The sequence below is a fragment of the Taeniopygia guttata genome, chromosome 4A, assembly GCF_048771995.1.
Source record: "Taeniopygia guttata chromosome 4A, bTaeGut7.mat, whole genome shotgun sequence".
Classification (NCBI taxonomy): domain Eukaryota; kingdom Metazoa; phylum Chordata; class Aves; order Passeriformes; family Estrildidae; genus Taeniopygia; species Taeniopygia guttata.
In genome coordinates, this window is record NC_133029.1 from 18,898,613 (window position 1) to 18,925,972 (window position 27,360).

General features: G+C 53.6%; 1 protein-coding gene across 16 annotated transcripts in view; it reads right to left on the reverse strand.

The window, feature by feature from the left end:
* Positions 1–3,689: 3,689 nt before the first annotated feature.
* Positions 3,690–27,360, reverse strand: part of DLG3 (discs large MAGUK scaffold protein 3) — a 77,325-nt gene continuing 53,654 nt past the window's right edge. For 8 of the 16 annotated variants that reach the window (XM_030273001.4, XM_030272997.4, XM_072929296.1 and 5 more), the window contains 13 exons: positions 25,283–25,439; positions 24,796–24,898; positions 19,341–19,455; positions 15,683–15,859; positions 14,939–15,014; positions 14,264–14,363; positions 11,458–11,499; positions 10,702–10,752; positions 9,863–9,964; positions 9,514–9,686; positions 8,659–8,768; positions 7,988–8,079; positions 3,690–6,297 (listed from right to left, as the gene is read on the reverse strand). In XM_030273001.4, coding sequence (XP_030128861.1) covers positions 6,191–6,297; positions 7,988–8,079; positions 8,659–8,768; positions 9,514–9,686; positions 9,863–9,964; positions 10,702–10,752; positions 11,458–11,499; positions 14,264–14,363; positions 14,939–15,014; positions 15,683–15,859; positions 19,341–19,455; positions 24,796–24,898; positions 25,283–25,439 — 1,405 coding nt within the window. In that variant the 3' untranslated portion in view covers positions 3,690–6,190. Of the gene's footprint in view, positions 6,298–7,987; positions 8,080–8,658; positions 8,769–9,513; positions 9,687–9,862; positions 9,965–10,701; positions 10,753–11,457; positions 11,500–12,531; positions 12,578–14,263; positions 14,364–14,938; positions 15,015–15,682; positions 15,860–19,340; positions 19,456–19,982; positions 20,075–24,456; positions 24,581–24,795; positions 24,899–25,282; positions 25,440–27,360 lie in introns of those variants that run through there. The other 8 variants (XM_030272994.4, XM_030273004.4, XM_030273005.4 and 5 more) reach the window with 5 other exon arrangements.

The window sequence follows — 27,360 nt, forward strand, 5'->3', positions numbered from 1 at the left end:
TAGCACAGGGGAGTTCCTTGATAGGGGAATGGATCTGTTTAGTGTAACTTCTCCATTTCATGGTGAACTTAAATCAGTTCACTAGACCTAGTTTGGGTCTCTGAGACACTGCTTTCACATCTCTAATGCACAACGTACTAGCTGTTTAACTAAGAAATACCTTTAAATCTATAAAAATCCAGGTCTCAAATGCCACAGAAAATTCTGGAGTCACAGTTTTGGAGATCCATGCTGCATCACAGCACTGGGGCACTCTGAACAATGCCACAAACTCAAAGGTTTCCATCCTGCCTGCAGTATCTCCTTGGAGCCTGCCGGGCTGGGTTTAATTACTGCTCAGTTCTGACTTGCACACACACATAAACAGGTAAAGGTGTCACACTGTACCTGGTGAGAAAGGTCATGTTTGCCCAGCAAGTGCAAGGAGGTAATTATATACAGCCTTAGAAGGCAGCAAGCACTAAATGTGGGTTTGCTTACAGCCAGAATGGTTTGAATTTTTTCCTTGGAGATACTCTGATTTCTGTTATGCTACAGACAGCACTGAAGAGCCCGGATCAGATAAGTTTCAGACTCTGCTGATAGTACTCATCTCTTCTTGAACATTTTTACATTGTACATTTTATTCCAGGCTTAGTATTTACCAAAGGGTTTAAGTAGGGCAAGAATTCCTCTCCTAGTTGAATCAGACTGTAATTAGCTGCATTTCCAGTGGCTGTTCCCAGTAGGTAGCTTGTGCGCAATCACACCTTTGCAGGTGTTTGCTGGTCCAGATGCAGGCTGGTCCAGGTTATTTCTCCAGGCTAAATGCTGCTTTACAGTTCAGTAGCCCATCGAGGGTGACTGTGGTTTATAAATATTTTCTAAGCCAACAGCAGCAACAGGGCTGTTCATTCCTCCCCCATTCTTACCTTTTCATTGATCCCTGTTTTCTTTCAGCTCAGAGAGCCTGTGTTCTCATCCCTGGATGTCCACAGATGGCTCCAGAGGGTGGCATTGCAGCTGTACTTTCCTATTTACACATCACTGTAGAAGCTTCAGGGTGTGCTGGACACTGGTTCTGTACTGCAGAGTCCTCCACAAATGGATCCTCCAGGATGGGAGGTCACAAACTTCCTCCCCTTTCCCCAGCCAGTACTTTATGCCCCTTTCCCCAGCTAATTTGACTTCATAACTGTTTGGGGAGGAGCAGCAGTGCAGAGGCACAAGGGAATTGCAGTGTGGATTGGGAATAGGTCCAGGGAGAGGGCGAGTCCAAACTGACCCCCTGGGATTGATGGGGCAGGGAGCCTGCCCTGGGAAAAACGTCCTTGCTGAGAAGAGTCTGGAATGGGGCAGGGCATGGAAGATACCAGCTCAGCTGCTGAGCCCTGGAGCCCCTTCTACCACCTCACCCAGAGGCACCTGCAGCATGAGCAGGGCTTCTCCAGCAGCTCTCCACTGAGGGCAGACCTCCCACCAGTGTGAGAAGGGCTTTGCTCCCACTGTTGTGGCTGCATCGAGCATTTGGGAGAGGGAGGAAAGGAAGAGGGGCTGGCCTGGCCACTAACACTTAGAAGTGGTCACAGTAATCATACATCAAGGTAATTGGAAGAGGGCTGAGGCTCATTAGAGGATTGGGTAGAAGCTTTTTCAAGTAGTGCACTGTAATAGGGGAGGAAATTCCAGAGTCACCCCTGTGCTGAGTCAAGTGTGGCCCCAAGCAAGTCCCATAGGTGCTCCCATGTGCTTGTATCATTCAGAGATGCTGCACTATACACATTACACATTACACTCTAACAACGTGTAATGGTTTTTCTTAGGGTTAAAAACCCTGAGAGTAAACATATGACCCTAATTTTGGAGGCAAGGGATATAAATAAACACCGAAGGTCAAGGTGTACCCAAGGATTATTGAGGAAACACCTTTGACAACAGCAGATGCTTCAGTGCCATGAATCCTGCTGTGACAGCCTGAGGAAAGCAGAGAACAGCAGTTTTTGAAGATTGTGCTGCCAAGCATCATTAGCAACAACGGGTATATCTAAGACAGCTCCATCAAAGGAGAAAAAATGTTGAGAAAATTCTAATTACATTCCTTTAAAGCCCCTCTTCCAGTAGCCTCACAGCACAACCTGTGCTCTTCTGCTGAGCTAAGACAGCTAATTACCCAGAGCTGCAGACAGAAGCACAGACATGTTTCTCTATAGCACAAGCAGCTTACAATCTAATTTTCTAGAAGTGTCTTATGAGAGATTAGTTTCCTGCTGGTTGCAGGCAGCTTTAGCAGGACACCTTGGAAGAGAAAAGAACCAGCTCCTACATTTCACAACTAGACAGGACCATTCTCAGGACAATGCTCTTCTATTTTCTGGGCCAAGACTGCAAAAGTCCTGGTTGGCAGAGCAACTTATCCTTAGCCAGGGAAATGGGTGATTACAGCTTTAACAGAGCAAGTTCCTTCTCCATGCCACCCTCTTTCTCTTCACGTTTCTCTTCTAGAGGTTGTTCTGCCTTACAGGAGTGATAGGGTTTATTTGAGAAGATAACCCCGAGTTGCTTTCCCTCCTGGAGCCCTGAATGTTCCCCTGTCCCAGCAGATGGAGGTGACACATGAGCTTAGGACAGGCCATGGGCTGCCAGGGGAGGGGTGTCTGCAGCCTCACACGGGTTGGGCTGGGCAGAGCAGCCTGGCAGCGCTGGGGCAGCAGCAACAGACAATATTTCTGTGCTGCTTCATCCATGACTCCAAATCTGTCAGCATGCAAGCAAAGTTTGATTTTTGAGAGTGGTTAATTTTAGCATAAGGTCTGCTTAGCAGCTGCTTAATCGTCTGGTGTTTTATGGACAACCACCACCCCCAGGCTGTTGATCTGATCAGTGAAAGGAGTTTCTAAATGGTTTTGAAGTTGTCCAGTGATCTTCACAAACTGAACACTCAGAAAAACTGTATGCCCATGCTCAGTTGGTAAAACGTCCTTGTTCCCCTGAATCACAATTTGCTTCTCTTCTGTGCAGTTTGAAAGTAAGAAAGAAATCTAGTACTTAAAAACCAACCCCCTTCACCCTTCCTTCAGCTCAGCTAAATGACAAAGCAGATTCAGGCACCAAAGTACTGTGACACTTCTTTAACCACATTTGTCTCTCAGTGAACACTCCTTTTCTTTGCATTTGAAGGTAAAAATTATACTAGTTGTCTTTACAACTTTTCTTCTCTCTGATATTTAAACAGCATGTTAAAACTGTGAAAAGAAGCTCTATATTAGTTGGACTATGTATTTCCTTTGTTGTCGTTATATCTAATATAAGAACAATTATGTAGCAGCCTATAAACCCTATTATTTGTAAAGCAACCTCCCCAGAATTCAAGCCATGATCCAAAATACATTATGTTGTTGTGTCATCAGGCCAGACTTAACTTGGTTAAAACAACCCAACCAAAAGCACTTTTCAGTGGCTGAGTTGCAGCTCTAAATAAGCCCACTTCCTTTCTTTTATTTTCTATTTTTTTTTTTAAGATTTCATTTTTCCACTAGGTAAGTTTTCAGGCATCACCTTTTATACTAAAAAAAGCTATTTTTTTCCTAAACCACTGTCAACACTTCAGTTTGCCATAGGGAGACCATATCAAGAGTTGCTAACACCAGCACCAAAAAACCCAGATCTGATACACAATGAAGGACTCTAAAAGAAGGTCTCAAAGACAAGAGTTCTTTGCAACTCTCTGTTTATTAAAAATATATGTCTCCTTGGAAGAAACACTGTTAACCAACTACTGTTGTCATGATCGATTCGATACTGTCAGCTATGCCATGGAGTACATCATCTTTTTCTCCACGTGACTTGATAAAGGGAGACAGGCTATTAGGAAAAAAACAGAAAAAAGAAAAAAGACCAGAAAAAATAGGAATGTGTGACTAGCACCTTAAGGACTTTTGTTTCACTTACTCCACTTCTTCAGGGACCGACATTTATAGCAGCTGGAGCAGGACCAGCGGGGCAGGGGCTGGATGCCAGACAAGAATCCATTGACAAAGTTCTGTGTGCTCCTTTAGGGTCGGTCCCACTGACAGCAGAATCCTCCTGCCCTCCACTGTGCTCACAGCCGTGGCTCTGCTCTCCTGGAGTGCCGTGTCCTGGTCCCAGAAGCTGCTTGGTCCCTGCAGGGCTCCTTGGGATGCAGGACGGGCAAAGCACATGGACAGTGTCACAGCAGCTCTGGCTCACGCTGGCAGCCGTGGCCTGTGTGCCAGGCACTGCCTGACACACTGAGAGCCATCACCTTGGGGAGGGGACCGCAGCTGGTCCCTGCCAAACACAGGCAGGAGGAGACTTACCTGGTCGTGCTTGGACAGCGACCTCCTGTGCTGCGGGGTGTGGCACTGTGTGAGGAACAGCATTCACCAGCTCTCTGTACGGGGGGAGTGCTGGGACCTGAACTGAGTACCCAGCACACACTCCTCAAAGGCCACGTTGAGTGTCCCCAGCTGCACACAAGGGTCTGGAGCCCCCCTCAAGCACAGAAGCCAAAGTGTCCTCAAAGGCAGACATGTCTCAGCATAGGGCCAAGTGTCTCAGTGCCTCCCCTGAAAAATGCCAGTGCCCAGCAGATGGGGCAGCCCTGCCCCTCAGCCTGCGAGCTGGGGCACCACTTCAGGGCTTTGGGGTGGCTTGGGGAAGGCAGCAGAACCCAGCTTCAGCCACAGATTCACTCAGAGATATCGGAGACCAAGCCAGGCAAGGTGGCCATGCAGTCACCTTTGCTGGAAGGAGGGTCCCTCCCCGGGAGAGCCACCCCTGGCACCTGCACACAGCAGGCCTGGGAACTCATCATGGAGCAGAGAAGGGAGGAAGGGTTTCATTTCTGTTACTGATCTGGAAAATGTGAGTGTCCATCCAAGGCACAGCTGGGGGCTTTTCCTGCCAGTGGCTAATGCAGAAGAGAATGGCAGTGTGCTGCCACAAGCCAGAAAGGGTCATTCCACCTGCACCCACAGGTACAGGACCAGTCCAATATCCCAGGTTTTTCACAGCAACACAGGACGGTGAGTACATTTGTTCCATGTGGCCAGTAAAATATTTCTTAACTAAACACCACAGATCTAGATTCTATTTACAATAGAGCCAGCTTAAAAAATAAGTTAAAAAACTGGATTTTATATCCATTCAGTTCATCATTAACAAGAAAGAAATGGAATAATAATAATAATATTAAAAAAAGCCAACACAACAACACAATATGGTTTTGGTTTAAAGTCAGCTTAAAAAAATAGAACCAAAAGGAAACCTCTCATGCAAACACATAAGGTGGTGTGTAAAACAATGTGCAATTTAATATGTAGCATCATCCATTCTCTTGCTCCACAACCTCCTGCTCAGTCTCTGTCTCCCAGCCTCTCGCAGGCCAGCTGCTGCTCCTTGCTCTGGTCCCTCCTGCACAGGCAGTACCAGTCTCTGGCCTGTCTCAGACTCGGGGTGGCTGCAGGGAACTGGCCTGGACAGGAGAAGTTTCCAAAGCACCTGGTACCATTTTGAGCTCTTCCTGCCCAAGTGGACTCCCTACGCCGAGTGGTTGGGACAGATGAACTGAAAGAACCTTGCAATAATACAACACCTTTTCAGAGAGGTCCCTCAGATTTCCTATTCCACATACATATATATATATATAATATATATATAATATCTCTCCTCTATATTATATATAAATTACATATACAGATAAATAAAATGCTTTCTGCTGCCCATCTGTCGCACTGTTCAGAGCTGCTAGACAGTCACACTTGGAAAAATGCCCCTGGAGCTCTGATACCAGCTCATGTGTTCAGAGTCCATTTTTTCACTTGTTTTCTTACATTAGTCCTTAGCCGCCTTCTCCCATCTTGATTCTTTGTTTAGATAATAATAATAATAATAATAATAATAATAATAATAATAATAATAATATAATTATAAAAAAAAAGACCTTGAATGGGTTCTTGTTTGTCTCTACTGGAGCAGTGGGAAGGTCCATGCAGGAATGGTGGGAACAGTCACGTGATGAATGCTATGAGTTCATCCCAACAAAAGAAACAGGACTAGAAAACTCAATTTTACAACGACCTAAAAAAGGGAACAGGAGTAGTTTTCATATCCCTCCCCCTTGGGGCAGAGGGCTTGGATGGGTGGGACTTCGGAGATCTTCTGCTCACAAGGAAGCAGGTGGGAGACGTCTTCAGAGTTTCTCTGGGGATGGGACCCAGATGTAGTGCCCAGACTGGTCCTCAATGATCTGTTTGATTTTGCTGTAGATTTCTTCAAGAGAGTCTCCTTGTACAATGGCTGGAAGAGGAGAGAACAAGCCAAACCCTGAGCACCAGGCAGCACTGCCTTGAATGACGGGAGAGCCTTCCTGCTGCCCAAAAAGGCTGGAGGGCGCAGCCAGAGGGACTGAACCAGGTGGTGTCAGAGCCGCTGTCGTGGGCCCAGTGACACAGAGGGTTAAAGCAGCACCTCGGTGGGGATTAGCTGGTGCTGATCCCAGCTGGCAGAGCTCCTGGCTGTGTACAGGGCCAGCTGGGCTCTCCACACCAGGCTGCTAATCAGCTTTGCACACTGCGTCAGGCACCGGGCCTGGCACCGCCACGGCTGCGCTGACCACAACCAGGGAAGGCAGGGCTGGGGCAGCTCACTGGGGTGCACCAAGCACCTGCCCCGAGGTGCCAGCTTTGTCCCTTTCCTCTGGTTTTCCTTCTGGCCGGCTGCTGAGGGCTCCTCGTGTTTGCCTCCTGTGCTGCAGGGTGGGGACACAGAGCTCTCAGGCTGGGAAAGGCTCCCAGCAGCACTCCCTGCTCCATCCTGCTGCTCAACACAGACACAGCACGAGGCACTCACATCACAGCAAGAGGCTCAAGAAGGGCCAAAGCTTTCTGGTAATCCAGCCTGCCTTTGTAACCCAGCCAGGACCATCCTCCAGTATCTCTGCTGCCTCATTCAAAGTTGCTGACACAGAACCTGTAACAGTGACCATCTCTCTGCCCATTACCCAGCTCTTTCAACACATTTCAGCCAACAGCATTCCTTTCTCACGGGTCAACATCACACTCGCCCTCCAAGTGTACAGTGGCATGCTGAGGGCCTGCAAAACTGTGGCATGTCTTCCTGGAAGAACATCTAGCAGCTCTGGAACTCAGGACAGGAGGTCTGGGGAAAGCTCACCGTGCTTGTACCCCAGTATTTGCCCAGCTGAAATAATTTTTGGAAAACATCCTGCTTGTGGTTTTTCCCAGTAGCTGTTAGGTGGGTAATGCACAGCTTGGCAACATTATCATTCCTCAACTTCAGAAGAAACAGCTATTGCACTGGAAAAGGATGGAAGACCAGTTCCTCTGCCTCTTCACCTGCCTGTGGTTTCCCAGAATTAATCATATTACAAACATTAGTTCCTTAATGCACAAGGATGCTTGTGTCATGAGCAGTTCACCTCAGCAGGCACAAAGTGTCAGCAACCCCTGAAGGGTTCTTGAGCAAAGGCTACTTAGGAAGCAAGCCAAACTTTCAGTCTTTTTTGGTAGATATTTTGTAATAACTCAGGACTGTCTCCACCATTTAGGTCACTAATTTTTTATCTTTCCTCTTTAGAAACTTTTCTTTTCTCTTTTTGAAAATGCTCCCCTTTTCTCCCATGCAGGGAGTTTACTTCCTGTACACTTGTACCACTCTGAAACCCTGTGCTTCCCCTGCTTGGGGATTTTTAGATTGTTTTTATTGTTGAAGTTGATGATAAGCTTTCACAAATTCAGAAAATCTTGCCTGACAACTTGTCTTCTCCTCTATGTCTGATTTACTTTGTCCACTGATCTTGGAGCAGTCCCCTTGCAGAGCCCTCCTGGCAAAGTGCCATTTCTTTTTAGCTTTGAGGAAGCTGGATGTTTTCCCATGACCCTACAGTAGGACAGTGCTGGTAGAGAGGTCACAGCTGCTGGATGGAAAAATGAAGTAAATCAGATACAAGCCTGCTCAAGACACTCACCTGTAAAATATTCTCCAAACTCTTGCTCAAGTTTCATGGCTTTGTCAAAGACCTTGTTGGCCTGTTCATATGTCTGTCTCCGGTTCATCTCCCTGCCACACACAAAAATTGGAAACTTTTTAGCTCTTTTTCTTAGCAATGAACAGAAGCAAAAATAGCCCACAGAGCCAGGGTGCCTGGGAATCCTCTGCTCACAGGGATAGAAGCTGTGCAGGACCCAGCTCAGCTGGGCCCTTCTCCACAGACTCCAGGCTGCCTTGACACTTCATCTCCACTTCCATCAGCTCTCTTCCCATTGCCACCCACCCCACCCTCTTTCACCATAGCATGGAAGGGAATTCAAACTCGGACAATCCCTTAAATTTGTGAGACCGCTGCAGAAGTCTCCCTGCTTGCCTAGGTTTTCTCATCCTGATAAAACATAGAAATAAGCAATTTGACTCCTTCTGACTTGAGAAATGGCTTTCCCAGGTCCCTTGGATCCAGCAGAATTTCTTCTGATCTCAGGGTCACTCTCAAGCTGTTGAATCACCTCACACATAATATTCTCTGCTGCTGCTGCTCAGAAGATTCGCAAGCTCAGCTCTCACATCCTTTCCAGCCTGCACTACCAGGGCCAGAAGCAGCAGGACAAGCAGCTGGAGAAGCACAGAACATGGTGCTGCACTTACATGAGGGCTTCAATGGATTTTGGTTTGATGAAAATGGCAATGGGATAAAGTTGTGCTTGTCGCAACCTCTTGATAGCATTGCCAGACACATCCAGGATGCAGTGCTTCCCCTGGAAAGGAGATAAGCAGGATCAGACCTACCCACACAGTCTACTCTGTGTGGGAAACAGCTTGCTCATACAGATGTGCTTGAAAAGGGAGGAGACAGAAAGGAACCCCACTCCTGAGATGCAAGCCATCTCCCAATGGCCTCACATTCCTGCTTGTTGCAGGACAGCAGCAATGCAAAGGGACTGAACCTTTGTCTGGACATGTGAAACTATTTATAAGCCCCAGTAACTCAGTTGGAGTTGATAACTCAGATGCTCAGTTGGAGAAATCACAGATAATCAAATTATTTCCCCCTTTCAGCCTTCAACTGTGGCATCAGGGCTTCAGAACCAGCACAGTCATAGCATGGAAATGCCTGGCAGGAGTTTTTTATTTCTTCCCAAGGTGCTTCAGCCCTTCAGATTTTCCTGGGTAACCCCAGGACTCCTCCAGAGGAACACTGCTGCTTTGAGGGCACCCAGGTATCTCTATCCTGTGAGCTCCTGAACACAAGGCTGGGGACCAGTGCCAGGCTTTTGGGTGGTGTTTGGATGACAGAAGTACCACACTGAGATAGAGTAAAGCAGCTGAGAAAAGCAGCCACACGACTTGGCAGGACTCTGGAAGGAGGAGAGGATTGTGCTGTGCTTGCTTAATGTGGTTACAGCCCTTCATTAACACCACGGGGAAAGGAGGGGAGCTGCTGAATACGTGTGGGTTCGGGCTGGATGCATCCCAGTCCCAGGAATGGCACCTGACACTCACCCTCTCTGCCACCGCTCGCACTGACTGGATGCTAGTCCCATAGAGATTGTCATTGAACTGCCCAGCCTCGATGAACTTGTTGTCCTGAATGTCTTTCTCCATCTGTTCCCGGGATACAACAAAGTGGTAGTCCTGGCCATCCACCTCGTTCTCGCGCCGAGGCCTGGTGGTGTCTGGAGGAGAGTGGGAATCAAGAGTGAGCCCAGAGTGACACACCACAAACCTGGAGGGACACAACCCACCTGTGCTCCCAGCTCCCTCCCCACGCCACGGGCAGGACCCTGCAAGGAGCAGAGCCACCTCTCTCCACTCCCTCCAGCAAGGGCACTGAGTGCTGGCTGGGACTTACGGGGCACGCAGGAACCAAACTTGTGTGGGAATTCAGAGATGAGGTCGTCATTAATTCGGTCCTTTGTTGGCCCCAAGATGATCACCGGCCTCGCATAGTGAACTGCAAACAAAGCCACAACCTGAGGCCCACCTGTGCTGCTGGCAGCTGACCCTACTGCCACTTTTGGCATTGACCTGCCCTCTCCCTGCTGGCAGTGGGTGCTCCTGCTCACATGGGCACCCAAAGGTGCCTCCTCCGTGCGAGTTTGTCTCCTCCTGGTCATGGTCAACATGTCCTTCCCATCTGACCCAAACCATCTGCATGGCCCTGGGGAAGGTTCTGCAGGTCTCCAGGGTCATGGATCGGTAAAGCTGCTCCCTTGCTTGGGGCAGGAGCCAGGCAACCAGGACAGCTGGGTGAGAATGCCACGGAGCCCTGGGAGCCTCAGAGTCAGATCCAGCTTCTGGCAAGGGCAGACCACCGAGACTGGGATTATACAGCCTGTGAAAGGGTCTGCAGGGTTTGAGCATCAAGCAAGGCTAAAGGCTGGGGGTGTGGCCAGGGGTCTTGTCCTCAGCTGAGGACTAAAGCCCAGCTCAGTTTTAGCTCTGGATCTCTCCCTTGGTCTTGCAGACCAGAACACAAATCCTTTCTGTTGATTGAAACTGGGCAGTGGAGGCCAGGGAAAGCTGTGCACACCTGGCTCCCCTGCTACATGCCACACGAGACTCCACTTGCATCCACCCAATCCTCTGCTGGTGTGGCAGGAGGGGAGGGTGCACTGGACACCCTGGCTGTGCTGGGGACACAGGTGGCCCCACTGGAGTGGGCATGGGGCAGTTCGGCTCAGGACTTACTTTCTTGCCGTGTCACTGGCTCGTATGACAGGATGGTGTCCTCTTGTCCTTCTGCAAGAGAGCCAGGGGGATGTAGGTGAGCACTTGCAGCAGCTCTTCAGCCCTTCTGCAGCTGTGAGGAGCTGGCTCCTGCTCCTTCAGCCTGCCACAGCTCTGGGGACACTCCAGGCTGTCCCCATCACTCCACACATGCATGTGAAGCATGATGGGCATGCAGTTATGCGCCCCTGAGTCACTTTAATTATTCATGTCCCAGCTCTGGGTCAAGACTCCTCTTTCCCTCCCCCACCGCTGCAGGCTCCCAGCCCACTGGGATGTACTGTCCTCCCTAGGTATTTAGGGGACTTTCTGGGGAGAAAGGGAGCATCTATTGCAGCTGGATCCCTTGCTCTTGTACAGGCTTGGGCTCCAGGAATCATCTGTGCTACAGCCCTGGCCTCTGGCCATTGCTTCCTGTATCAGGCACTACAGGGGGATCATCATGGACTGTGAACCCACCACCCTGCGCTGGAGCAGAGCTGTGCAGCCAGGAGAGAGCAGTGAAGCAGGCAGGTTCATTCCTACTCCCCAGCCCTTGCTCTCCCTGGCTCCGAGGAGGGAGCTGGCCGCAGCATCTCAGAGTCACCAGCAGGAAGGACCAGCCTCCGAACAGAACCACCACTGGGACAAGACAAGATGGAAGTGCCCAAACATGCACACTCATACAAGGACACACACACGTACACGGGGCGGGAGAGCAGGTGGACACACACTTACTGGAACTGCTCTCGCTGTCACTGGTGTTTGATGTCACGCCCTCTGCAAAGCAACCAGAGAGATCCCCTTCAGAAGGAGCATGGGCAGGAGGCACGGGGGCTCCTGGGCTGTCACCCAGCACTACTGATCAAGGGCAGGACAGCGCTGGCCTCACGAAAAACCTGCAACCCACCACCCACTGGGACAAGTGTGCCACACGGGCAAGGGCGGCATCTTTCACCCTTTGCTGGGAACCTGGGGACATGCAGGGGGATGCTTCCGGGAGAAGACAAGAGAGGCCAGGAGGGCAGATGTGAAGGCACTGGGCTTCCCAGGCCGAGGGAAGGTGGAGTGCACAGGGAGAACCATGCTGGCAGGGGAGCAGGTGCAGCATGCACACAGTGGGGAGGGGAGGGCACAGCTGTGCTGGCACAGAGATGGGGCAGCCTACCTCTGGGGATGGGGCTGGGACGCACAGAGACGAGACAGTGACAGAATGGGACAGAGTTTGGGGCTTTGCTTGCTCAGGCTGATCCTAATGCTGCGACCACCCCACAGAGGCTTGCCAGCCACTGCCTGCCTCAGTCAGGCTCTGCACTGGCTGGGGGGTGCGGAGCTTGGCAGGGAACTCATACCCCAGCTGAGAAGCCCATGAGGCTCCTGTCATTATTCTGCAGTTCTGCATATGTGGTAACCCAGAGAAAGGTGGGAACACCTCAAAATATTGTCATCCATCCCATTCAGAGCAGACCCACCTTGACCACTTCCCACCCCCACTGGAAGTGGCTCTGAGTGCTAAAGCACCAACCAACCCAGACAGAAGCAGGAAGAGGATGAGGAGGTGTAGCAGGCACTTTGGGCATGGCCAACACCCCCACCCAAGCGTTCCCATCCCGTCCCACGTGCAGCAGTGGCACCTCAAGCCCCACAGCCTCCGCCGCACACGTGGGGTCCCTCCCGGCAGTGGAGCAACACCAGGGCTCCTCCTGCCCTGCAGCCAGGGAAGCACAGCTGCCCCGGTCAGAGCCCAGCCAGCCACTCCCCAGGCACCACCAGCCACAGAAAGGGAACAATGTGCATCAGAATTAAACTTACTCAGGTTCTTTGCTCCATAATAATCGTCACTTAACCCAGGGAAGTCCTGATTTCACAGACAGCAAGAAGGGGGAGAAGGGGAGAGAAGACAGCGCAGGAAAGGGGAGTCAGAGGGATGGGGGAGACAGAGCCAGACCAGCATTAGTGACAGGAGTGTAGAATGGCCCAGAGCTGCAACTGCAAGTGAAGTCAAATATTTTCAGAGCTGACACCATCAGCCCACTGCCAACATCTTGCCTTGCCTGGCTGGACCCCCTCTGACCCCCAAGCTCACCCTCTTTGCCAAAGAGCCCCCAGGAGCCACCTGGGTCTAGGAGGGTCGGGCAACCACAGCAGCATCAGCTAGCAGCAAGCAGTTGCAGCCCTGAGCTGCTGGCACAGGGGCTGAAGTGCTTCTCCTCATGGAGTGTACTGGCAGGGCACAGTGGCTCTGCACAGCCTGGCCACTCTGGGGCCAGGAACAGCACACAGTCCTGTAACATGTGGCAGCAGGGCACATTTTTACCCACCAATGTGTGCCAACTGTCCCACACCACAATGCTTGCACAGGCTGTGGAAATGTGAGGCAGAGACCCCCCCACTGCAAGCTGGGATGGACAGGGGCAGAGCACAGGGAGGGAGCTGGCTATGTGTCTGTGACACAGGCAGGTAAAGAGAGTGGCCTGCCCCATCCCCATGCTGTGTCATCTCACTGCAAGGCAGCCAAAAGTGAGCCCCCATCTTTGGCACAGATCTCACTGGAGCCCAGCGATGTGCAGGCACTACTAGAGACAGGCAGACACACAGACAACCTTCAGCATGGGCCAGAGGCTTGTGCTGTCTGCTAAAATCACTGGAAGCTGGCACCAGCCTGTCATGGGGATGCAGGGAGCAGGGAGCCCTTGGAGCAGCCCAGCAGCAACCTCTTGCCTCTGTATGACACCTAAGACAGCCCCAGAGGGGAGGGGATGTGCTTGCTGTGGTGGCACTGGGGCACAGACACAGCTCTGCCATGTCCACCACCCCTTCACAGAGATGTGGGCACTGCCAGCCTGGATGCTTGCCCAAGGAGTGGATGCAGTTCACCACTCGGAGGAGGGGTTGGGTTTGGTGAGCAGCTCCAGTGCTACCCACACCAGGATTTGGAGCAACAACATAAACACCCTGCCTTTACTGGGATCCCAGGGTGGTGAGAGCTGTGGACCCCCAACATCTGTAGCCAACTACCAAAGATTTGCCTCAGTCATGGGTGGGCAGCAGGGTCATGGCTTCCCCGTGTCCACAGGGTTTAATCCGCTGGAAGGGCTCTCCAGTGGGAATGGGAAGCTGTAAATCACTTCTAGGGAAGATGGAGCTGGGACCTCCCCAGGTGCTGAGCCCTGGCAGGGACAGGAGAAGCTCTGCAGGAGGCAGCCAGCCCCTCACTTGGAGGGAAGCAGGCAGAGGGAGGGAGCAGAGCCTGCAGCAAAGAGGGGAGAGCAGGGGGAGGCAGAGCAGGGAGTTGGGTGGGTGTGAAGTTGGATGAAAAGATGAAGACATTGAACATGAGAGAAAGGAAGAGAATGCCAGAGTACAGCTGCTGCTTTCATTTCAAGCTCCAGTTTCTCCCTAGCTGCTGGCACAACTGTGGAGCACAGACCTGAGTACAGGCAGGTGCGAGAACCCCTGGCTATGGAAGTGTGCTAAATCTCTTCCCTCAGGGCAGGGAACCTGAGGGCTGCAGGCTTGCCCTCTCTGGCCAGCTGCTACTTACGTTCCTGTCCGCTGCTCTCCTGGGCCAGGTTCTCTTTGCTCTTGTAAAATGGAAACTTTCGAGAGAGGCGAAAACTCTTTTTACGTTTCGTTTTGATCGACTGAAGAACATGGAGATGGAAGGAGGACAGAAAAAACAGTGGTGTTTAATGCATGTGGGGAAAATTAAAATGAAGAGACAATGAGGAGCTGTCAGGGCAGTCACCCTCAAATGAAATCATGGAGATTACATGAGACTGTAATGCAGGAAAAAAATTAAGCCTGGAGAAAAACATGTGGTAGGGATGCTGGGAAGCTGATGGGCAGTCAGTAGCTCTGCAGGGGTAGCTAGGCTGTTCTTCCTTGCTTGTTGGCCTGTTAGGCACTGCTCGTGAGGTGTGAGGGCAGCTACCTTCACCAGCTGCCTGCAGGCAGCTCCAAGCCATGAGCTCTGCCAACCCATCTCTCCAAACATGGGTCCTTCCCCAATACTTCTGCACCATCCTGGGCTCCTCTGCTCAATCACTGCATATTCAGTTTGTGCCAAGCAGATGTGGGTCTGGGGCAGGTCCAGTCACAGCTCTTTGCCTTGGGATTGCTTGAGCTGCCCCATGAGGAACTTTTGCTGCTGGGACTCATCATGCCCTCACTAGTTACCAGTTCCAGGTGCCTCACTGAGCCCCAGATCAGCACTTACTCTGTTGGACTCAATCATGCCAGTCCTGGCGTGGAACTTCACTGTTTTCAACCGTGCTCTCTCCTTCTTTTCCACCCTGATCAGGAGAGAAAGAGTTGCTAGTCCCATCCATGTGCCCTCCACGCTGCCCAAGTGGCTCCTCTGGCAGATAAAGGCACCCTTGGGTGGTGGCCCCACTGGCAAATGGAAGCGTCTTCCAAGGGAGGGTCAGATGTGGAGCTGCCTGCCCAGGGTCTGGCCCAGGCCAGTGTCTGCAGGAGCAGGAAAGGAGCCAAGCCAGCCTTCCCAACAGGGACAGAGGACAGACTCAAGGCTGGCTTTGCAGACCTGAAGGCAGCAGCAGCCACCTCCTCTGCTCTCTGTGACTTCCCACCTCATAATGGGACCTGGCTACAGAGCTGAACAGATTGAGAGGGGGACACAAGGAGCAGCCTTGCTGCTGTGACTCTGTTCTCACACGGAGACCCAGACTGGCTAACATCCCCACAGGGACCACAGAGGGGGCTGACCACTCTCCTCCTCACCTGGAGTCTCACACAGCTTTGGAGAACACCTGCCTAGGGAGACCTGCACACAGCCCCAGGTTGCAACCGAGGTGCCCTGCACGCCACACGGGGCAAGTGGACTGGGACCACAAGGAGATCCAAGCCTGAGCAGGGCCCCGAGGGCTGCAGGGCTTGCTTGCAGAGTTCAGGGAAATCCTGGGGTCACCAAGTGTGACAACTCCTGCTGACAGCCACTCACCTCTTCTTGCTGGGGATGACCCCGATCTGCTCACTCTCACCATGGGGTGTAACGAGCCTGGCTTGCCACCACTCATCATCGGAGGCATTGATGACATGCAGGATATCCCCGTAGGAGAAGCTGAGTCCCTGGCTGGGCAAGCAGCTGTCCCGGGTCCGGTCATAGTCAAACAGGGCTCTGAGGAGGAGCAGAGAGCAGCGATGCCTTCTCTGAGTATGGCCAGGCAGCAAGGGCAGAAGCAGTGCCAAACTCCTGGGGCACTGTCACCTTCATGCCTTAAAAAGTTTAACCCAAGCTCTGCCAAGGTGAGCAGTGCTGCCAGCCACTAGCACATCCCTTGGCTGACAGGCTCAGCACAAACCCTGAAGAATGCAATGCAGGAACAACAGTGACCGAGACTGGACTGAGAGAACTCACTGCTGACCTCAGCTGCAGGATGCACACGAGCCACAATGAAAGTGTCTGTGGCGAGTGGGCCAGACTCACAGCAGCAGCCTGCAGGAGGGCTGCTCCCCACCATCCTTCTGTGGCTGTGGGGCCAAGGAATGGGATGGGGAACATCAGACCCCACTGCTGGTGGGTGGTTGCACAGGTAGAGACCACCAGACCACCACAGCATTGAGCATAGCTTTTATTTATCTACAGAGCCTGTGAATGAGGAATGCATCTCAGAGTATATATATCTGCTTCCACAACTGATCCTTTTCATTCCCCTAAACACCTCCTCTGAGAACAGTTTGTTTAGTTTAAAATTATCTTCAGAATTAAACTAACCAGCTATAGAAAAGACTTTAGTTTTTTGCTAGAGGAGCACTAATACTTTTCCCACACATGGACATCACACACAGCACTGCAGCCTGTACCCATAAGAGGCTCTCAGTGGCTTCAGCTGCAACTCATTCTACTAACATCAGATCACACAAACTGTGCCTGCTTTGATGCATCAACTTGCAAAAGGACAAAGAAAGGAAGGGGTCACCAAAAGTACTGGCAGAAAAACCCTGTATTTGCTCCCGGGACACAGGCCCCCAGCCCAGTGTGAGCCTAGGCACTGCAAACACTGACTTGCTGCTGGTTTAAACCTGGCCCTAATAAACCTTCTTCAAGCGGGAGACACATCCTCTGTTCTGCTCATTACCCTCTTCCACTGTGGGAACTCCAAAGGGGATCTAAAAGCACACTTTAAGTGGAAGGGCTGTGGGATCATGTGGCATATCCCCATGGAGCAGCAGAGCTTGGAAGGCATTTCTGCCAGGGGAGTGCTGGGCTATGAAACCTTTCAGGGTTTCAGGGCACTTGGGGCTGGGTCTTGAATGGGAAGAAGGGCTGCCCCATGGGGAGGGCTCTTTGGGACAAGACCCAGTGTGCCCTATGGATCCAGATACATTCAGCCACCAGATCTGTTCTCCTTGCCCAGCTTGCTCAGGGCTGGGGCAGCTCTTGTGCCTGTTCTCTCTGCACGGCAGCATGGCTGGAGCTGGCAGCAGAGCACCAATGAGTGCTTTGGCCAGAGGTAATCAAGCCTTGCAGGCAGCTCCAGGCCAGAAGATAAGGCTGCACGTGGCTGACAGGCAGTTGTGAGGTCAGTGCCGCTGGCCAAGGCCTTGGGGAACTGGTCAGACCGGTTCCCAAAGCTAGGCAGGCTGTGAGGAGCCCTGCCCACTCCATGCACCCTGCCCTGCAGAGCGGCACAGGGCTCACGCTCCTACTGCAGCAGCCACTGGCACCCCAGGACAGGTACAGCAAGATCTCTGCACAGTCAGGACACCTGCAGAGCCAGCACAGGAGGCACTGGCCACCCCACGGCAGTGCTCCGGCAGACCGGCCCCTGGCTGCGCTGGCATGCAGGACCCACCATGGTGGCAGCTCCACTCTGTCCCCAGGCCAGCTTACAGCCAGGAGAGCAGATGGCTTGGCTGGAGGGCAAGGAAGCAGTGCCAAGGATTCCCATGGCTTCCTCCTGATGCCCAGGCACAATGCCTGCCTGACCTCCATCTCCACCCAGCAGAGCCCCAGGGCTGGCAGACTTTGCCCTGCCGCTGTGCAGGGAGGTGACAGGCAGGATGTGAACCTGCCTTGCCCCTGCCTTTGCTACACAAAACTTCAGCACCCTCAAATCAGCTCCAGCAGGCACTTGGGTGCCCAGCTCCAGCCCTTCCACAGCACATAGGATGCAATGCAGCCACACAGGGTTGACTCAAGCAGCTCGGTAGCAAGTCCTGTAATTGAAGTCCTGTCCACAGCACAGCAGCTCAGCTGGTTTCGGGTAAACTGTACTTGAAACTACCCCGCCCAGAAGGGCTGGGGCAGCCTGGGCACCCAGCAGCTCTTTCAAGCACGTTTGCAGGGTGTCTGTCGAGCAGAGTGTTGTGATGGGCCATACTGGGGAAAAGATCTCCCCTGGGACCACCCTTGCCCAGATCCACCTGGGTTATGTGTGAAGGGACACGGTGCTGTGGAGGCCTCCAAAGCCCCATGGTGGGGGGATGCACCAAGAATTAAGAAAAGCTATGAGTAGCATGGAGGCAACAGGGAGCTCTCTGGTTCACAAGAATTCTTTGATACATGAGCACCTTTCCAGGGAGAGAACAGGCTCAACTCAAGCTGGACCCAGCCTAAAACCTCCTCCACACATGAGGGTGTTCACAGGACAGCAGGGGAGTGAGGGCAGGACTAACAAGATGATATTTATTCAACACTGCACCCAGCTTGTTGCACACCCCCAGGAAGCCCTGAGATGCTAAATCAAGCAAGATGCCTGCAGAGACTTGTGGGAAGGTGTGAACTGCAGGAACCCAGAGCTGCAGCTCTCCCCTCCTGCCATACCAGGGTTGCAACATATCCACCATGCCTGAAGTCCTTCTGCATGGAGCAGCCATGCAATAGGAGATGCAGGCTGAGGCTCATGCAGCCTTTGTCCGTGCCATCTTCTCACAAGGAAGGAGAAGAAGCATCCCTTGCTCCTGTCAGCCTCACCTGCAACAGGCTGTTCAGGGTTAGGATTTACAGGATTATTTTAATTACCAAGTTAAAATTATTCATTAGCGCTCATCCCACAGGTGCTGCGGCAGGCAGGAGGTGGCAGGAGGCAGGCAGGGATTGTCCTGTCCGCACAGGACTTGCAGCAGTTTGAGCTGCATGGCTGTTTAACCCCTGCCTGCCAGTCCTGCACCTGGCTCCAGACCAAAAGTGCTCTGAGGGCTCAGAGCAATAATCCTCCTAAGAGCTCATCTCCCATCCAGCCAGATCCTGACACAGGAATGGCAGGACTAGACAAGGAGAAGCCTGTTGGCTGGCTTGAGGAGAGTGCCCTGAAAGCTGCCACGACCTGCCTGGGGCAGAAGCAGGGCTGGATGTCCACCATTTCCCTGTTTTCCAGTGGTCCTCAGTGTGCTGGCCAGCAGCCACCCAGGCTCTGTAGACACCACTGTTTTCCAAACTGAGAAACAGTCCTTGGGAGAGGCATTTGAGCACCCAGCCTTGCCAAACCAGTGCACAAGCCCCGCTCTCCCTGCTGCACCTTCCAGGCCTTGTGATGCACCCACAGCACTGACTCCCCAGGCCCCTGCCACGCTGTCCCGAGGCACCGCAGAGCCCAGGCTGAGCCGCAAGCACCCCTGCACCCTGCGCGGCGGGGACGCGCCCATCCCATCCTTACCGGACATAGAGCGACCTCTTCTCGCTTGTCCGGAGCGAGCCGGAGCCGGAGCTCATGCTGCTGTTCATCATCTGCTCCCGCAGGTCGTGGATCTTGGACTCGAAGCGGCTGTACTCTGTGGGGACAGGGCTGGTCAATGCAGGCACAGCTGCCCCTGGGCTGATCCCCACGCCCAGCCAGGCCTGCCCACAAGGCATCTTGCCACGAGCCTGTCTGTCCCTGCACATGAGGGACAACAAAGCTGAAGAGGTTACAGAACTCTGCAGGAGTTCAGGCAGGGCATCTGGAGCAGGCAGGGTTCCAGCTGCTCCCAACCCCACCACAACTTCCCACACAGCAGCTCAGGCAATGGCTGCTGTGACCTCCACTACTGCTGAGCTGCAGCTCCTTGAGGGAAAGGCTGTGCAGGACCTGGCAAGCTGCTGACCTACAGAGCAGTTCAAAACATGAAGAGAGAGCAAAAGCCCCACCAGGAGATCACTGCTCACCAGCTGGAGCAGCGAGACACGACTGCAGCCACTGGGGGAGTCCCAAGCTACCGCTTTGTTGGCAGCAAAGATCTTATCCTCAGCAGGAATGGGGAAAGCAAGGCAAAACACAAAGTCCCTGCCCTTGGAACAGGAGCAGGGAGGAGGAATTCACCTTTTGCTTCTACATCCCAGTGGCAGAGATGTGCACGAAGAGCTGGGGTACCTTCCAGAAGACACCAGCACCTTCCTACCAGACAGCTGGGCAGGAGCAGCTGCCACCAGCCCGACCTTCAGCCGGGAGTAAAGGTCAGGCTGACATGCAGAGGGTGGAGGCACCTGGCCTCCCTACCCAGGGCCGAATGAGGAAAGTGCAACTGCAGCTCCAGGAAAGCTGCTGGCACAGCCCACACTGCCAGATCTTGCCTCACTTCCTTGATTTTGTCCCTTGGGCACATCCTGCAGTTACAGGTGAGAGAAGACCAGGCTCATCTGTGCTTTAAGACTTGCCTAGAAAGTCCTGTCCACGACATAGTGGTTTAAATGTGGCTTGGGTTTTAATTCTGGGGAGGGGAGCATAGCAGCTCAGCTGTGGAGGCAAGTGCTTGCTGCAGAGCAGAGGACAGCTGTGCTGGGCCTGCGGAGCCACATTACATGGGGGGAGCAGTAACACTGTTTGAAATGTTCTGTAGGCTTTGTTTTGGAGCCAGCCCCTCTCCCATGGATTGTCAGTGCAGACAAAAGCAGGGCTGGGGTTGTGGGATGATGCAGCTGCAGCTCAGCATTTCCTGACTCTCCAGCCCTACAGCCTGGGTATCCCCCTGCTACACCCAGTTGCCAAAGATACATTAAGGACTTAAGGACTGGGAAAAAAAAGCAATAGACAAAAAAACTGCCAAGTGGCTCCCAGAAAACTCCATGCAAAGCCCCTTCTCCTGTTGTACAACACCAGGCAGGGCCAGTTGCCTAATGTGGAAACCATGAGAACCCCTGACTGCCCCATGCCAAGGGGCACCCACTGCCTCACCTACCTTCCTGCTGGCAGAGGGAAACACAGATGCAGGAAGGCATGGACAACACTTATTTTACAAGAAAACTGAATTCTGCCACTGAAGCAGCAGCAGGGTTTTACGGAGCTCTCAGCAGATGGAAATGAGCTTCACCTCATTCCACATCTCTTGACCCACACAGCTCATTCTCCCTGGAATACCCATAAGCTCTTGAATCCCAGAGGAGCATTTGTCAGAAGCGGGTACAGCTTCTTCATAAACCCTCTTTGGTACAGAAGGGCTGTTTCCCCCAGAAAGCACCACTACAGCCCTTGTACCCAGCTAGGTCATGGCAAACCCTGCTGGGGCACAGATTCCCTGCTCACCCCACACTGAGGAGACCACTGCTCCTGCTACACAGACTCACTCCTCCTGCAACACTCTTTTCCACAAGAAGTGTAGAGGATGCATTGCCTGGGATTGGATGGGAAACATAGGGCAAAAGGAGATTTCTCCACCCCTAGCATCAGGGTGGGGATATTGGAAGTGGAACTTGTGGATGCCACTGCCCTGTCAGAAATGGCTTATGCACTCCCCTGCAAGCAGCCCAGGGGCAAAGTAATCAAATTCCCCCATTTCAGCTAGGGCATTTAACGGAAAGAGCCTTTCCTAGTTTTGTTGGAGTGGCCATGCTGCTTGGAGGGGTGGGAAAAGCCCACTAAGATGACAAGAAGCACAAACCATGCTGGCTGCAGCAAACTGAGGGACACAGGGGCTGCTCTGGCTTTAACTCCCAGAGAGCAAACACAATCTTGTCCTAGGAAGGGAATTCCAAGGAGTCACCAACCCAGATTTGCTGCAGCTGTGGGAGGGCAGAAAGTAGAGGAGCAGCTAGCCCCAAAGCCCCACTGCCTCCCTCCCAGAGCAGGGGAGACGAGGTTACCCCAGGACTGAGCACAGGGTACTCCCAGGTGCCATGTGCACACTTTTAACTGCACATTAGAACAGTCTAAGACAATTACCAGCAGATCACCCCCAGCAAGGAGTGCTCCTGTCTTTGCTCCCTAACTTAGGGCCACCTCAGCTCTGTACCTTAACTCTGGAAGACCTCCTGTGCAGCTGAAACTCTCCCAGGAAGCTTGCCCAGGGTGCAGCAGCGGGGAGGTGAGCCAGGGCTGATCCTCACAGTGTTCAACATGTTCAGGACATGCTTATCAAGACTGAAAAGTATGTAACAGGTGAGCCAGCACCTCTTGGTGTGAGTGCCATTGCGCTGTGTGCCAGGATGTTTGCTCTTCTCACTCAGCAGCTCAATAAAAACACCACTGTACCCTTGCACTGCTTTTCCTTTTCCAGGGTGTGGGTGTTCCTAGAGCTGGGCCTGATTCTGTCCCCTGGGGTGAGCTCCATGCCATGAGTGTAATCCCTGAGTGTACACATGCTGTAGACCACTATCAACGGGCAGGGATCACCTGCCTGCCCCAAGGATCCCAGAGCCAGCACGCATGTGTGACACACCTGCAAACACACCCAGCAGGCCAACAGAGCCGTGGGTCTGCACCTGGGCACCAGGAGACAGCACAAAGGAAAGACGTTGGCAGTCAGGGGAGCTACACTGGAAAGAAACAATGAGTACACATAAAGCCCGGTACCCAAACACTTCTGCCCAGGCCCAGGCTGGGCCACCAGCAGAGCCCAGCCATGCTCAGTCACAAGTTTCAGCCCAGCCACTTACAAAACTACCAACAGCTTCAGCCTGGCATTTTAGCACCCTGGCCCTAGATACCTTCCCTCTGCACAGACTCCTCCACAGGCCTTGGAAGCAGAAGGAAGCACAGCCATAGGGAAAGCTCAGAAGCTTTTAGAACTCATTGCACAGCCCTGGAACTCCCCTTTGGACAGACTGACTCAGAGAAAGGCCATAATGCAACTTTCTGTATTTTTAGGTGAGGAATGTCAAAGCTGTGTTGGATGGCGTGTGAGAAGGGGGAATTGCTAAATCCAGATGATAGCAGCAGGCAAAGGTCAGGGGAAGAAGTGCTTGGAGGGAATGGCCCTCACAAAAATGCCAAGGAACCATCACTCCCCCTCCTCGACAGCAGGCAGCAGTGGTCAAAGGTGCTGGTGCTCAGAAGAAAGGCAGGACAGAAGCTCCTCTTTCTAACCTTTCTTGGTTTGGTCTTTGCTTCTTTTCCCTCCTAGTGTCTGGCAGGACAAAACAGGAAGGGCCCCTCATCCCTTGAGACGTGCACAAGCAGCCTCTCTTCCACCTTGGAGCCCCAGCAAGGTCAGACATTGCGCTCACCCGGTACCCCAAGGCAAGCCCTGCCCACGCTCAGATATGAGAGACAGGTGCCATCCTCTGCCTCTGCTAGTGGGGAAGAACTTCTCAAATTCTCTTTCCCACCAGCATGTCCTCCTTTGGCATCCTAAATCCAGCTCTCCTGCTCTTTCCACATGACAAACATAGAAAAGGCAAACATTTGAGAGTACATGGCCCATTGAGTGGGTCCAGCCTCACCCACACTGGGGGCTCACACCAGGGAGATCTTTCTCTGTAATTCCCAGCCCTTCAAGCCTCTGGAGCGCTGAGGGCAACTTCCAAGTTACAACAGCCTGTACTCCACAGCCACAACACTGCCACCTGAGATGGCTGCAGCCCCTGTGCCAGGGACATGGAAAGTCACCAGCTACAACACACTGACATTTCCGCCTCAGTCTAAGGGGGTTTCAAAACATCTTGTCCAGTTTGACATTTAACCACTCTTGGTTGGTGTCTTTGCCAAATCTCAAGTGGCAAAGGGAGCCAGAAATACAGGAACATTAAACTATTCCTGGAAAGAAAGTAAAAAAAAAAAAAAAAACCAAAAACAAGCCAAAACAAACAAACCCCACACCCACAGCACAGCCCTGAGCAGCACCAATGACTTCACACCCCAGTGGCCTCTGCCACGAGATGGAGGAACAGTGGACACAGGGACCAGCAGGACATCGCCCAGCAATGCCACAGAGGAGGCATAAGATGAAGGGCATGCCTAGGGGGGGACACTGGCCTCCTTGGAGAGGACTAGAATAGCTGGGGGAGAAAACCACTGGGGCCCAGGAGAGACACGTTTTCCAGCGGATGGGAACGGCTCATCCCAGCAAGTGCACGGTGTCGCCCTGGGCACGGCCGCAGGCCCGGGATCACCCCCGGCCCCTCGCTGGCCGGCAGGGCACCTTCCCAGCCCAGGGGCCTCGCTCCAGCGCTACCGCCCAGGGGAGCTGTGCGCAGGCAGCTGCCCGCTCCCTTCCCTACCCTCAGCGCGACCACCGGCCCCGGCCGCTGCGAGGGAACCGGAACCCAGCGACAGCGAGTGCTCGGAGCGGCGCCCCAGGCGGGATGCTCAGAGGTGAGGACGAACTCCAACTCAGCAGCGACGCGCCGGTTCCAGCCCCACCCGCACCGTGGCTGCCCTCCAGGACCCCTTAGCTCTCCTGACCACGGGGTCCCTCCCGCAAGGCCCGCGAGACCCCACGGAGCCGGGCCTCGCGGCGACGCCCTCCGGCAAGCAGAGCTCTTCCCCCTCCCCCGAAGACGACCCCGGCCCGTCGAGCCCCCTCGCGGCCCCGCTACCGGGGGGTCCCGGCGGGGCTGCCCGCGCGGCAGTGACCGCTCACCTGCAGGCGGGGCGGCCGCGGCCCCGCACCCGCCCGGCCGCACACAAAGCCGCGCAGGCACGGCCGGCGGGACGCCGCGGCCCCGCCCCGGGCCCCGCCCCCGGCGGCGCCTCGCCCGCGGTCCCCCGCCCCGGCCCTCGACAGCGCGCCAGCCGTGCCCCGCCCCTCATCTGCATATCACAGACCTCATCTGCATATCACAGACTTATCTGCATATCACTGACCCTCATCTGCATATCACTGACCCTCATCTGCATATCACAGACCCTCGTCTGCATGCCCCGCTCGCCTCGTCCCCGTTCCCGTCCCGGTCCCGGTCCCGGTCGCCCGTGACGGTACCTTCGGGCCGGTACTGCGCGATGATGGTCACCGTCTGTCCCGCCCGCTTCAGCGCCGCCGCCGCCTGCTCGTGGGTGGCGTTGCGAAGATTCACGCCGTTCACCTGACGGGACAGAGCGGCTCCGCTGAACCAGACCCATACGGGCACGAACCACGGGGGTCTGCCCTGCGCCTCGGCCCCGCTGCCCCGCCTCTGTACCGGTACCCACGGTATCCACGGTACCCACACTCTCAGAGCCTCATCACTCTGCCACTGCACCCCCAGTACCACGCCTGGTACCGGCACTCCCAGTACCGGCATCCCCAGTACCTGCCCTCGGCCAGCCCAGGCATCAGGGCTGCCCCCACCACAGGCACCCCGGGGATGTGCCAACACACTGGCACCCGGTATGAATCCCACAGAACCGTGCTTCGGGTGGTAGGGAACAGGTGCCCACCCGGGGCTGTGGGAGGCCATGAAGGGGCAGTGGGTGCCCCACCAACTCACCGAAAGGATACGGTCTCCTCTCCGCAGCTCCCCACTGAGGTCAGCAGGGCCTCCAGCCAGGATGAAGGACACAAAGATCCCCTCACCATCTTCCCCTCCAACAATGTTGAAGCCCAGGCCGGTGGAGCCTTTGTGCAGGATGATTTTCCGGGGCTCCCTGGAAGAACACATAATGGACAGGGAGACATCAGGATGAGGAGCAGCAAAGCTGATGACAGGCTTTTCTGTGCCCAGGGTTTGTGGCACATTGGTGGGGCTGGAGTCACCTGAGTGCAGCCTGGTGTGACTCAGTCCTCAGCACTGTGGAGACTCATAAACCAGAAGAGGTGGCAGGCGGTGTGACATGAAACACAACACGGACAGAGACAGAGCATCCACAGTGAAATGACACACAGAAACACTGAACTGCAGGGTAGCATCAGATGCCATGAGCCAGGAGGGTGGGATCAAGCCCCTCCACAGCATGGCAAGTGTGCCTACAACCCCATGCACCCCTCCAGTGCCACAGACTCTTCACAGCTCAACAGAAGTAATACATTTTTTGATTACTTAATTCTGTCACAGCTCAAACAAAAGGCAGGCAAAAGCAGAAAGACAGCCTGGCATCGCAAAACTCCCGCATCACTTTTTGTCTAGGAGAAAAAAACAATGCAATGGGAATAACGGCAGCTCCCAGATCAAGCTCTGGACTGAAATAAGGAATAAATTATACCAGACAATTAGCACAGGCTGGTGGTGATTGTAAGCCAACATGATACTGGAGACCATCAGTGCATCCGCTGTGGTTGGATCTTGGGCACTTCCTCAGGTACCACAAGGACCAAAGGCCTGACATTGAGCTCAGCAGCCTCATCAACCACTCACCTGCCAGGTATCTGAGGGAAATCTCTGGGTTATGTTAGGAGAGATGCTGGAGCCCATGGCACTGAGTGAGGGCACCCTAAAATGCTGGCAGACTTGTGCTGAGAGAACCCTGGGGCACTAGGGTTGCAGGGGCTGGAACATACCAGATCCAGGAGATCAGGAAAACCATGGAGATGCTCCGTCAAAAGATGATCCCCCCCAAGTCCTTAACATGTTACCAGTGCTTGGCTTAGGTGCAGTTGTGAGAGGGCAGGGAGGGCTGCAGCTATCAGTCCCTCAGCAGCAAACCTGTGCCTCAGGCTACAGTTCTCCTAGGGGAAGAAATAGGTCAGGTTTCTGGGTCTGCAAACCCTGCCTCCAACCAGGACATGAAGTTGCTCTGCCCCTTGGGTTTTGCTGCTGCCCAAGCAGTGTGCAGGAAGCACAACCTCAGCTTAGTGTAGGGGGAAGCATCCCCAGCACCTGTGAGGACCAGACAATTTGGTGGAAGGTAAAGAGACCTTACAAGAATGAGGGGAGGAAATGAAGCCCCAGACAGGTACATCACAGGTCTCAGTCCTGATGTGCATTCTTGACTTCCATCCTCCTCACAGGAGGCATGACACAGATCATCCAGACCGATCCCATGCTGAATGTCACAGTGTTAACACTGGGACCTTGGCACAGAGCAGCTGAGGGGATCCTGTGGGGCTGTGCTGGGTCTGGGTTGCTGTGGTGGAGCTCACTGGAAAACAGATTCTTTGGTTCCCTAGGTGCTGTGCAGCCCTAGGTGCTGCAGAACGAGGGTCACTGGAGCTACGTCCACATCTAAGCAGCAGTTGTGCCCATTGGAGGGGGAGAGGCTGGATACTGGACCTCTGCTTTTCCTAAGGAATGGCTGGCAAGAGCCTCGTGGGAGACAGCTTCTTTTTCAGGGCAGCTGCTGCCTTTCCCCACACCAGTGAGTTGCATTTGGACCATACTGGTCCCAGTGCACTATCTTGGTGCCAACAGACCTGCAGCGATGGAGCTGTCCTGGGGGGTCAGCAATGCACAGGAGGCTTTCAGCACTGTCCTGGGAAGCACGAGCCAAGTGCTGAGCCCACTGCAGGCTGTGGATCTGTTGGGTAGCAGGGGGTTGTGTCTGGGCACACTGGCCCAGTGGTGCCAGCCTGTCTGCAGTGGGGCTCTCCATAAGGCAGCACCATCCTCTAGTGGCCACCAGCAAGTGCTGC